At 53.4% G+C, this 12,955-nt stretch overlaps 1 protein-coding gene across 1 annotated transcript; it reads right to left on the reverse strand.

Annotated features, from left to right (window-relative positions):
• Window positions 1–2,565: 2,565 nt before the first annotated feature.
• On the reverse strand, window positions 2,566–3,754 carry LOC119444408 (putative nuclease HARBI1). Its single transcript, XM_049664581.1, has 2 exons — window positions 3,559–3,754; window positions 2,566–3,059 (listed from the first exon to the last, which is right to left on the reverse strand). The coding sequence occupies exons 1-2, from the start codon at window positions 3,683–3,685 to the stop codon at window positions 2,566–2,568; spliced, it is 621 nt and encodes a 206-aa protein (XP_049520538.1). The 5' UTR covers window positions 3,686–3,754.
• Between the last annotated feature and the right edge of the window lie 9,201 nt (window positions 3,755–12,955).

Genomic DNA, 12,955 nt, shown 5'->3' on the forward strand with positions numbered 1-12,955 from the left:
AATAAATTTGAATAGACTTGGCAAACAGTTCATGGAACTGAAGCAACAATAACAGTATTCAAATTATATTCATCAGGTGCAATGCTCACATAGTGTGTCTACTATGCTTTGTTATTGCAGCAGGCAAGCTCCAGCGAGGAAGAGGCCGCTGCCGCCCATGTGCCTCTCCCGACGGCCCCACCCCAAGTATCCGTGGGCACAGAGCCGGGGACGAGCGGCACTACACGTAAGGCACTTTAACAGCAATTGAAATGCGAAGCCTTCAGAAGAAAGCACTGCCTGTTGTGAACTTTTAAACAGAAAAAAATTTATTTCACATAGTCACCTACAAAGAAACACAGCTAGTCCCTGCCATAATCTGACTGTGCAAGACGAAACTATATTCTGTTTGACTAATCACACCACTTGTAATGCAGCTTCTGTAGCGTTCAAGTTCTCGTGTAGAAATTAATATTAGTGCAGCATATTGTAGTGCTGTGGTGTCGCTGTATTTATTTATCCAACTGTAAGGTTTATATTGCCTACAGCTTGTTGCCGGGAATAGTTTCCTATGTTTCTACCTATGAACCAGTGAATGTTCAACATAGAAGGGCACAACAAATTTGTTATCCTCTTTGCCCATTTAATTTTTAAGGACCACCAACTCGGCAGCAGCCCCAAAGACCACCTCGGCAGCAGCCCCAAAGACCACCTCCGCAGCAGCAGCTGCTAGAGGATGCGGCCTGCAGGGCAGCAGAGGAATGCGCGAGGCAGAGGCAGCTTTTATGTTTCCACCTATGATGTATGTATTCCAAGTATGTATGTGGTGCAGCAGCAGTTGGTGGTGGAGACGAGGGGTTTGCGGGAGGCGACTGCCCTCCTCGCAGCCACCTTGCGCCAGCTCGTGGCTGCCCTCGCCCGTGGCCTCCGCGAGCCGCCTCAGCCGTAGTTTGTGGCACGAGTCACCATTATATGTTATTCATTGTGTCATTTGTTTATTAATTAATGTTTCGCATAATGCATAATTTATTGCAAGTTTTTTCTTATGTTTAGTTCCACTTGCTGAGCAAGTTTGTCTCAGTGAGTGAACTGTATGTCTAATGTTTCATCTTTTTGGTTAGGTGTGTGCTTTCGCTTTGTTGTTTATGAGCTACTTATGTATTCACTGCTTTTCAAGGAACATGTTGACTATGTGGTCACTTTTATTTTAGCCACAACAGTGTTTCACACACAAATGCTGTGATAACAGGTATTGAAATCCACTGTTATGATTTTCACACTATATGTTGTTTCCAATCTTATTTGCCCTATGGAACCCACAAGTGGCCATATTATTTATTTTACCAACACGTGCGTGTTACTTGCAATAGTTATTGTGATATATCAGGTTTCCATATCGGTGATAGCAATGCAATCTAGTCCCCATTGATGTTGAGAATGTTTTATACACCCAATGTAGCCATTATTTTACTACATTCACTGCCAGGCTGTTCTTGTTGGCCTTGTTATATGTCAGATTATCGAAGTGCACGGTATTTTTTCACGTCTGCAATTCCTTAAAGGCGCCGGACTGCACTTTCACACTGGTGGCCCTATTGTGGCAGTAGTTATTGCAAATAGCATCTATTTTGTGCTACAAACACGGATGCATAACAGGCAAGTCTTGCAACACCTTTTTGTGCTGTGAAGTTGCTGGGTGAACGCGAATGATCGTGGATGAGCCCAAAGAAAAACAGTATCAATGACAGACATTTATGTGATTTAATGTGTGCCAGCAGCCTTTCACAATGTATTAGATCCCATTTAGTGGAAACCGTACTGTCACTTTGGCACCGTGAAATCGTACCCTGTGTACATTGATTTGTATCATGATGACTGTTATTCACTTCGAATAAAACATGACACTGAAGATGTGTTGAAATTGTTCGTTTACTGTAGGGACATGAAGGAACGAGTTTCAAGAACATCACTGGCACTTGATATCACTTTTTACAAATATATGTACAGTTATACAACTATGTACAAATGAATGTACATCCAAGGGAGCATCATGTGCTTGACATGCCAGGCGATCTGTCAGCATGACTTGGCCTATTGAAAAGGAACTGTGCGGAGGCTGTGTGGCAAATCTGTGTGGGGCCTGCAAGGTGTGCAAGAACAATACATATGATGGAGCGAAAAGTTTGCTTTGCTGCGGCCCAAGCAGGAAGCGAGGAGACGAAGTCCAATATCCTCCCATGCACAGTGCAGACGGCGGTGACAGTGGCGGTGATGCCAGTAGATAAATGCATCAAGACGACAGTAGCAACCGCAGCAGCAGCAATTCAACTAGCAAACTTCTGCTGCCCAGAGAAGTGGCTACGACATTCTGCTAATGACCACAACGTTGTCTGTCCACAGCTACTAAGTAGTGTAACGGCCAGAATCTCCAGTTGCGACAGCTCATTGGTACACGCTATGTGAAAGCAATGGTGGTAATTTAGCAGATTCTATAAAAAAAACACCACGCTATCCACTCATGCCAATACGCCTTCACGTTGGTTCCTTCTCTTTATTAGGCATATGTGCCTGACACTGCAGGCACGTTTACTGCTGCTGTCGGTGCTGCTGCCGACGCAGCCGCCTTCGCACCCTTCGCAGGTAGTGCTGGTGCTGCTGTCGTGTGGTTCTGAATAATGTAATTACATTGTCACGGGCAGCACATCCTTTCAGGTACATTATGCGTGCTGCCCTCGCTCGGGGAACTACAAGTGGGAGGGGGCCACCGTTTGCATCGTCACTGCTGCTGTTGCTGCTGTCATCATCATCAACCTCATCAAACGCACTGTCACCCTCATCAAGACACAAATTGTGCAACACTGCACACGCTGCAACAATGTTGGCTGCGCGGTCTGGTTCATAGTGGAGGGCACGGTACCTCTGAAGGCAGCGGAAGCGGCTCTTCAGAAGTCCAATGCAGCGTTCCACTACGGACCGCATGGAAGCGTGTGCAGTGTTGTACCTGCCTTCTGCAGTGTGAGCGGGAGGATGGCCTGGGACCGGAGTCAGGAGCCATGGTTCCAGGGGGTAGCCGCTGTCACCTGCACGAGCATAAAAATGGTATCAAATCAAATGCGCATGGTTGAGCTAGTGAAGCATGAGTCATGTTACATACACCTACTACACAGAGGCTGTAATAAAATAATGTACAGGCTGAGCACTTGATGCTGCTGTGATCAGCACAGATAACAATAGCTGGTGGTAATTAGTAAACTTCATATTATTAGCATCCAGCAAGGTGGCGTTTGGCAGAGTTGTCTGTATTCTCGAATTAATGTCAGTGTAAAAAATAATCGGGCAAGACAAACGTTCTGTGTTTCGTAATGTACACTAATTTAAATTAGCTTGCAATACAGCAGTTAAATGTCATTTTGCTGCAAGCAGATACTCATTAAAAAATTTACCAGCCCGCCTATGTAACCTATACTTAACACGCTACTATAATATAAACGGTTAGGGCTTCCAACATATACTCTTACGGCGGGAGTACACTTTATTGTGTGCTGCTAGGCAACTGTATGAATTTTTCCCTCTGCTCACCGAGGAGGTGCTCGCCGGCCTTGGCAATATGTCCCTCCTGGAAACGACGACGCAACCACGTCGTTCTCCAGACGTGTGCGTCGGGATCCGACCCCGGTCGCAGAGCGTCGACGGCCAGAATCCGCATGCCTGCGTCGCAAATCTGACGAAAGCGTGCACAGCATCAGCCACGCGTTGCTATGAAAGGCAAATTAGACAAACATGACGATACGTACGAACATGCTGTTAAGGGCATAGAAAGAAGCCTTTGCGGCACATGTATGCCGCCTTGTTGTCGCCCTTCGGTGCGATGATGGCAATAAGGCTGCCGTCCACGCAGCCGATGACGCCGGGAATGCCGCCGCGTCGAAGGAACCCTTCTTTCACGGCCGCCTTTTCCTCCGACGTCCTCGGGTAGTGGACCCACTTGTTGCGAGTCCCGGCGTGGACGATTGCCTCCGCCACGCGTCGCACGCACTTTCTGACCGCAGGCTGCGTCACGCCAATCGTCTCCTCGCTCCCAACGGACCCCTGACAGCTGCCCGTTGCGAAGAAACGCAACGCGCACAACACTTGTCGCTCCACCGACAGCGCTGTTGATCGCACGCCTCCGAGCTCCTCCGCCACTTCGTCGCACAGTCACCGCACAGTTTCCTTCCTCAGACGAAAGTGCTGCCGAAACACGTCGTCTGGCATGTCAAACGCGTCCTCGGCCTCCCTCCTTCCGCGCCTCCGCCCGAGCTGACGAGCCGCCGCCGCCAGCACCAGCAAGAACGCCGCCATTTTTTATTCCAAACGGAACGGGTCACTCGCCGGTGATTCCGCGATGTTTCCTGTTTTGATCGGCATAATTTAGCATAAGTAGTGCGTAAACGTCACTATGACGTGTCAGTTTTTGCGGTTTCGTAACGTCGCTTGACGCACCGGCGAGGTGGGCGCGGCCTCGGAAATATGAGCCAATCAGCGAGCGGCGCTCGTGGATTTGGAATCAAAACAGTTTGGAATCATTTTACGTTATAGCGCCCCTGGTTTTGGCACGTAAAACCCCAGAAAGAGGAAGAAGACCTGCAGCGAAGCCAGGTATCGGTTTCTCCGAGCTAATAGGAAAAGGACGTTACCCAATACAGCCATGTGCTTGGCGGATGCGCCTGATAATACAGGGTGTTCAAAACTAACCTTTATGGTTTTCTTAAAGTTAGGCAATGGGAGGCACGCGAAGACCACCTGTGCAAATAAGTTATGTGGCTAGGGGGGCACAAAGTGAGATGATAATTATCGCTGTGAGCAGCCCAATTAACTAAAATTGAACAATTATTTTTTGTTGACTGCAGTAAGTGGGTATGTTTGTATTGAAAACTTAGAGACAGTCGAGTTTCTACACAGTATCAGTTGGAAGTGTTATTCTAGCGTGTCCGTGCTCCGAGATATCAGACTCCAAATTTCAATTGTTGTACTGCGCAGAATAATCAAGAATTAAGACGCGACAATTGTCATGAATTCCAGTGAATGATTATGAAGCTCATTGACCACTTCTGTGGAGGGATGGCGGTGCCATCTTCTCTCTTGAGTCGTGGTGGTGTGTTGACTAGAGGAACGTTCTTGAATACCGGCGTAACGCTCCGCTCCAACGCAGCAACCACTACGCTGACCCGCCGTGGTTGCTCAGTGGCTATGGTGTTGGGCTGCTGAGCACGAGGTCTCGGGATCGAATCCCGGCAACGGCGGCCGCATTTCGATGAGGGCGAAATGCGAAAACACCCGTGTACTTAGATTTAGGTGCACGTACGTTAAAGAACCCCAGGTGGTCCAAATTTCCGGAGTCCCCCAGTACGGCGTGCCTCATAATCAGACCGTGGTTTTGGCACGTAAAACCCCATAATTTTTAACCACTACGCTGGTTGTTTACGATATGCGAATCAGCGCGTACGAAGACTCACGACGCCACCTACAAGAATAACGATGTGGCGTAGTAGGCGAGAGCGCGAGCCAGCGTCTTCATGTTTTGTTTCCCACGCGACGTCATACTTTTACACAAGGCGGGCATCTGCTCCCGTTTCTCTAACCACGCGACGCCATCCTAGGCCCGCGCGCTGGCGTTGGCCGCTGACGTCACGCTCCCCCACTTCGCAGAACGCCCACTCAGATAAACAGATCCGGCGGGCTTGAGCCTCCTATGCTTAAGGGAACGCGGGTGGCGCTCGAAGACGGCGGACGCGCTCCGCATCGGCTCCGTCAATAATATCCGATTATTGCGGTGCTTCACGCCATTGTCCCAAAATTCTGGACTCATCGTCACCGCCAAGTTCTCTGCTCCACCCGGATACCACCCGCGCCCAGGTGGGCCCATTTTTCGGCAACTTCTGCGTGTTTGATCTCCACGACGGTTCCCCGCCGGGCTTGACGTTCCGTTAGGCCTAGCTCCGCATCGCCCGGGTTTTCCCGGCGTGATGGCGGACGCCACCACGGTTACGGGCTATGACCCGACCTCACTTCGGGTCGTGACGATGGAGACCACCTCCTCGGACCAAGCCATGCCCTCGGAGCACGAGTATTTAGCCGACATGGTGAAACTCTGGCAATGGAAGCAATCCCAGGCCGCGGCTCCGCCCAAGGGCCAAGGGTCGCGCGCCGCCACCCTGCCACAGGTGGCTGCCTCCGGCTCGTCCACGCGCCGCTCTCCAGACGGAACGCGCACCGCACCACCTTCCTCGCCGAGGCGTCAACCCAAGTGGCGACCCCGCCATACTCCTCGTCTCTCCCGTGACGACTACATCGTCGTGCTGAAGCCTCGCGCTCCTTTTGAGCTCAAGTCGGTCCTCCCGTCCGATCGTGCCGGCGACGCGATTCGTGCATACCTGGGAGAACACTCGTCCACCTCTTTCCACGTGTGGCCAGTGTGGGACCAAAACGTTCTCGTGTGCAGTGTCACCTCGTTACCTATGGCGCAGCGCCTACTTGGGGACATCCAGTTGCCGGTGGGAGACCAGCAGCTCCCTTTTCGGGGCCATGCCAAGGCGTCCGGGGAAATCTGCCGGGGTGTCATCACCATCAACCCGGCTGAAACCCCACAGCGCATCAAATCAGAACTAGAATGGTCGCAAGGCGCTATCCTGGCGGTCCGCAAACTCGGTGACTCTACTGCAGCGGTAGTGACCTTCGAGGGCACGAAGCTCCCCCGCTTCATCTTCTACCACAGTGTCGTGGCGTACGTGCGCCCGTACAAGAAGACAATCCCGGCCTGTTCCCTCTGCGGCACCATTGGGCATCGACCCTCGGCCTGCCCGCGACCCACTCCCGGTCGCTGTACCCGCTGTGGCACTCAAGTCCAAGTCACTTCGGAAGGCCTAGCTGAACACGAATGCAACCCGACATGCCTTCTCTGCTCCGGCCCGCATGAAACCGGCGCTCGGGGATGTCCAGGGAAATATCGGAAACCTACACCACCATCGACCTCGAAGCCACCTGCACCCCCGTCACCGGGAACGCGAGCGGCTTCCCAACCCAAGCCTGGATCACGTCTCCAGACCCCGGCGAACCCACCGCCGACCACCTCAGTGCACTACCCGCCGCTTGTCGTGGCGCCACCTCAGGTGAGCAGCTGGGCAGGGATTACTGCTCCTCAACCTCTCCCTCCCTTCCCCCCTCCTTCTCCAGAGCTCTCCGCTCTACGAAAACAGAACGCTCTTCTTCAGCGGCAACAACTTTCCAACTGCAACAACAGAAACCGGCAGGACCCCCCACTGCCGCTCCAGTTAAACCCGTCGACCATCAGCCTAGCCCTCGCGCTACGCCCACTCCGCGTACTCCCCCCGCTCCCCCGGCTTCGTCCACGGCGCCGGCTGCTCAATCAGTTACGGGGGCACCTCAGAGCCCTCTTTCTATAGACCACACCCTGCCGCTCGAGGACCGTATTACTCGTCTAGAAAATGTAGTCCTCTACCAAATTTCCACCATTAATGTACAATACATTGTAGCTGAGGTGGTTCAGGCGGTTCAGGCCTGGGCTCTCACCCAGTTCCGCACCAGCTCATCTCGCTCGCGCTCGGCCTCCACGAGCAGCAGCTCTGCCCCGCGTCGACGCAAAGTTGCCGGTTCCTCTTCCCAGGCCCTCAACCCGGCTTCCATCCCCCTTCCTGCTCCGCAAGGCCAGTGGCAGGGCATGGACGATGACCCATAAAATTTTGGATTTTCATCATTTCGATTCCTTCATCTACACATTCGCCATCATCCCAATTCGAAATCATCCAGTGGAACTCCAGGGGCTTCGGGAACAGGCGAAAGCGCTCGCATCTTCTCCTCTTCCTTCAATCTCGGGGCTTTCTCCCTTCCGTTCTTGCCCTCCAAGAAGCCGGTCCAAACCCTACCCTTTCAGACTACTGCTCCTTTATAGGCGGCACCACCACCAGTCTCCTCGTTCACAAATCATATACGGCTGTTCACGGTCGATCTAGACCTTGACCTTCCCTATGATTACTGCATGATCTCCGTTCTTCCCCAGAAACGCGGGGCCCAGTCAATCCATATTCTCAACGTGTACTGTCCCCCGCACCTTCAACGGGTCACTTTCGCGGAACTCTTCTATCGGGCTCTCCAAGCGGCGGCTCGGCAACCCCTTGTGGTGGTTGGAGACTTCAGTGCTCCTAGCCCACACTGGGGGTACCACTATGAAAAGGCTCGGGCCGCAAGCTTAAGGAGCTTATCTCTACTCTGGGTTTACGCTGCTCACCGACCCAGCGCATCCCACACGCCTGGGAAATTCAGTGACACGCGATACCTGCCCGGACCTCTCGCTCACACGCAACATTAGACATGTTACGTGGGAGAACCTCGAGGACACTCTTGATAGTGATCATTTACTGCTTCGGATTGCCTTCCCGAAGCAGAAAATGCGCCAAATCCGAGGCGCAGCCCGCATCACGGACTGGTCAGCTTTTCGCACCACGCCTTTCCCCCTGCTCCCATCCCCGCAGGACTACAAGGCATGGGCATCATACGCCCTCCACATCCATCAATCATACACCCGATGCATTTGTACCTCCACCTCAGCCCCCGCAGTAGATCCCCACCTCCTCCACCTTTGGGAGGCACGCCACAGCCTTACCCGCCGATGGCGACGATACAAGCTAAATCGTAAGCTTCGCTCCCGCATACAGGCGCTTACCGCGGAAGCAGCTGACTACTTTGCACAGCTTGCGGGCACAAATTGGGTCGATACATGTATGAAGGCAGCAGGTCAGATGAGCGCCAAGAGTACGTGGCGACTCTTTAGGAGCCTTCTGGATCCTTCCACTACCCGCGGGGAAACACAACGCCAACTTCGTCGCGCCTGCTATGCCTACCAGGGCCCAACAAGCCAACTCGCGAATGACCTCTGCGACCGCTATCTGTGTCGTACCGTCGACCCCAAGGGCCCGGAGTACGTCTACTCCGGGCTCCCCAACCCCGAACTCGACGCCCCCTTCACGCTTCCCGATCTTCGGGCGGCGCTGACCAAAATGAAGCGAGGTACTGCCCCCGGCCGGGATGGTATTACGGTCACTCTCCTGGCCAACCTTCTCGACTCATCATACCTCTCGCTCTTACATTTAATCAACACAGTATGGGAGGGAGAACCCCTCCCCGCGGAATGGACCACTTCGGTGGTCACATTCATTCCCAAACCCGGTAAGCCCGTCAGCATTGAGGCATTGCGCCCCATCTCGCTCACCTCCTGTGCGGGCAAACTCATGGAGACCATGGTCCGCGACCGTCTCTCCGCATATCTGGAAAGGAAAGGCGTCTTTGCTGACGCGATGTTTGGGTTTCGCTCACATCTGTCGGCACAGGACGTCCTTCTCCAACTCCAGCGCGACATCATTGTACCTAATACTATGCGCCACAATGACAAAGCCGTTCTGGCCCTCGATCTCCGAGGCGCCTTCGACAATGTCAAACACAGTAGTATCGTTACCAACCTTAGCACCACGAATTGCGGATCTAGCGCTTTCAGGTACATCTGTGCATTCCTCTCACATCGCATCGCCTTCATCCGCATCGACTCTGCAGAACACGGTCCGTACCCACTAGGCACCCGGGGTACACCACAGGGAGCGGTCCTCTCACCGCTCCTCTTCAATCTAGCCATGCTCCAACTTCCTTCGCTCCTCGCCCAGGTAGAGGACACACACCACGCTCTATACGCAGATTACATTACCATCTGGACCAACTCGGGCTCCCCCGCACAAATTGAAGACCGCACGCAGCGCGCGGCACTCATTGTGGACACCTATGCCTCATCATGTGGCCTGGAATTTTCCCCTACCAAATCATCTCTTCTCTCAATCTCACCTCTACCGCCACGTCAGATATATCTCCCGTCTGGCCCGATACAGGTCGTCTCAGAAATTCGCATATTAGGACTCCACATCTCCTCTACTCTCAACCCTGATTCTACCATTGCCCGTCTTCGACGCATTAGCGAGCAGGTTAGCCGTATGATTCGGCGGGTCTCCACCAAACGTGGCGGCCTCCACGGCTGGCACTCCCTCCGCTTGGCTCAAGCGTTTGTGACCAGCAGAGTCCTTTACGCCACTCCCTACATCCGCTTGCGTCGCCACCACGAGAACCAGCTGGACGCACTGCTCCGCTCGGTTCACAAGCGAGCACTAGACCTTCCCATTGCTACCTCCAATCGCCGCTTTGCGGCCTTGGGAGTACACAACTCGTATGACGAGTTGCGGGAGGCCCATCTCGTCAACCAAGTCAATCGCCTGTCTCAGACGACTCCTGGGCGCCGCCTTCTGGATAGGCTCTCACTGAACCCGATCTCTACCCCACTTCCCCCTGCTTCCGTCCCGGAGCTATGGCGGCACAAACTTTGGGTTGAACCTCTTCCTCGCCACATGGATCCCACTCAACACAAGGCAGACGCCTAGCCCGAGCACACTCTCTTCACACTCGGTACTCCAATTCTCCTGGCGTCTTCTATGTAGATGTCTCGGGACCAACTCCCTCCGGACACTTTACGGCCGCAGTGATCTCCGAGGGCCACCACATTGATGGCCTCTCTTTCCGCTCACCGGACACAACACAGGCCGAAGAGGTGGCCATCGCTTTGGACGCCTCTCACCCGACCTCAAGGGTCATTATCACGGACTCGCGTTACGCCTGTTCCCGATACCTCCAGGGTACCATACCTCCTCTGGCCGCCCACCTTCTTCGGGCGGCCTCATGGCGCTTTGAGCGTCACTCCATCCGCATCGTCTGGTCTCCTGGCCACGCGGGTCTCCCCGGTAACGAAGTGGCGCATGCCGCTGCCTGCGTCTCTCCCTCCCGGGCCGTTACCACCGCCGACTCTGCGTCTACCCCAGACACCTCAGCTCTTGCGCAGTACCGCGCAATTCTAGAGCATTATCGCAGCTCACGCCGCCTTTACCCAGACACTGCACGGGGCCTCTCTAAAGCGGATGAAAGACTTCTGAGACGCTTGCAGACTAACACCTTCTTGTGTCCTGCGGCCGCCCAGCATTTCATGCCGGGTATACACGGCTACTGTGCGCATTGTGGGGTCCTGGCCGACACCTATCACATGATGGCAGTATGCCCCTCCATACCCCTTCCTTTTTCATCCCCCTTCCCCCTACCCACAAGAGAGGCTTGGGAGGAGTTTCTGCTTGGCTGCTCTTCCCTGGACGCTCAACGCTCCCTGGTGGCCCGCGCCCGAGCGGCGATCATTTCCAGTGGACTTCCGGAATAGGGAGACCACCCAAGTGCTTCTGTAGAGCAACTCTCTGTAATTTTCTGATTAAATGTTTCTCCACCATCACCACCATCGCAGCCAGCGCGCGCTGCGCAAGGGAGCGCCCCGAGTATTGTACGACGCGTCTCAGTTTCAGATCCAGCGAAAGCTTCAACACGTACACGTAGCACCCATCGCGCAAGAAACCGGCCCGAGTGTTAACCGACGCGTATCGGTTTCGCTTCGTACCGTCGGAGAACTGGGCCCGCACAAAGCGCGCGGGTAATGGAGCAAAATTACGGTACTGCCGGGAGCTGGCAACTCTGTGCGCCTTAAACGACGTCAATTCTAGCCAGTGTAGCGTCAATGCGGTTGCTATATTTGACGGTGTTTTGGCTCGAGCGCTATCAAAAGTGGACGTGTGACACCGGTATGAGACACATTGAAGTATTCTGCAGGAGAACTAGTCGGTAAATACACTTCTCAACGACCTGGAAAAATCGTGTCCTATGGAAGATGTATGCAGCCCCTGTGTCCACCAAAACATTGTCTCTGCGTTCACCCGCGCCCTGCAAGGCCCTGCACATAAAGGTAATTTGGAAATCTAGCACCTGGGTTTGTACCAATTGTGCTCGCATCTGTGATCACTGTCACGCGTCGGTTCGCTGGAGGTACCGCTTTGCTCGAGCGCCACGCTTCTGCTTTGGCATTTGGTTATAAGCACCCTGCGCTGCACCAGATTCAATAAATTTTGCATTACAGAGCTGTTGAGTAGCGCCGGAATCGTATGGAGAAACCACTGCAAATCTACCAACCTTTGACACTCGTCGGCGGGCCGCCGGTACCTGGTTCTAAGCATTGCCCAACAGGTACGTACGCGCCTGCTTTGGCTAAATGAGGTAACCGCCAACTGCGAAACGTAATGGTGATCAGAATCAATCGACGACAGTCACATGTGTCTAGCAATAAAAATGAAAAATACCGCTGATTAGCACGCCAGGTCTCGACGCGGCTTCCGCCGCTACCGACGACGAAACGCCACATCCACGGGCTAGGGTTGCTGTTGCCATTGCACTTCAATCTGAGCGCTCACGCGAGCACATGAAACACTTAAGCAGTCAAGCGGCACAAGACAAGCGAAGCGGAAGAAAACAATCGAAATAATGCTCGCCGAATATCACATAACCGAAGTCGTAACCGAAGTGCGGCCGGCCTGCTCTCGCAAGGCTCACAGTCCAAAATGACGGCATAACATGTTCTGACGCCAGACGTCGCCCGTGTCGAGCAATGGCTAGGGTGCCTCGATGCCAGCGCCGCCGTTCACGGGGGAGACAACCCCGCTGGCGCCGCCATATTGAATCACACGAGCTCAGACTCAGCTACCCTTGCGTTCCTAAATAGTGTTACTCGCGGCGCGCTTCCAAGTGCTTTGCCTTGATGAGGACTTCTTTATCGGTATCGCGTCTGTACATCTTTATAACCAATAGCCGTTAGCTCGTCGAAGGTCGAAGACGTGAATGTATGGCGCCGGGAACATGCCCCAAGTTGCCTAATTCAATCACATTTAATATACCGTGTGTATGTTTGAAATACGCACTATTTTTTTGCGCTTCGATGCTTGGTATATAAGGTTTGCCGTCCCCCTGTGTGTGGAAGTTTTTCTTTTTCGCTGTTGTATTGTGGCTTACACGTCACGTCTCC

This window comes from Dermacentor silvarum, chromosome 3 (genome assembly GCF_013339745.2).
Source record: "Dermacentor silvarum isolate Dsil-2018 chromosome 3, BIME_Dsil_1.4, whole genome shotgun sequence".
Taxonomy (NCBI): domain Eukaryota; kingdom Metazoa; phylum Arthropoda; class Arachnida; order Ixodida; family Ixodidae; genus Dermacentor; species Dermacentor silvarum.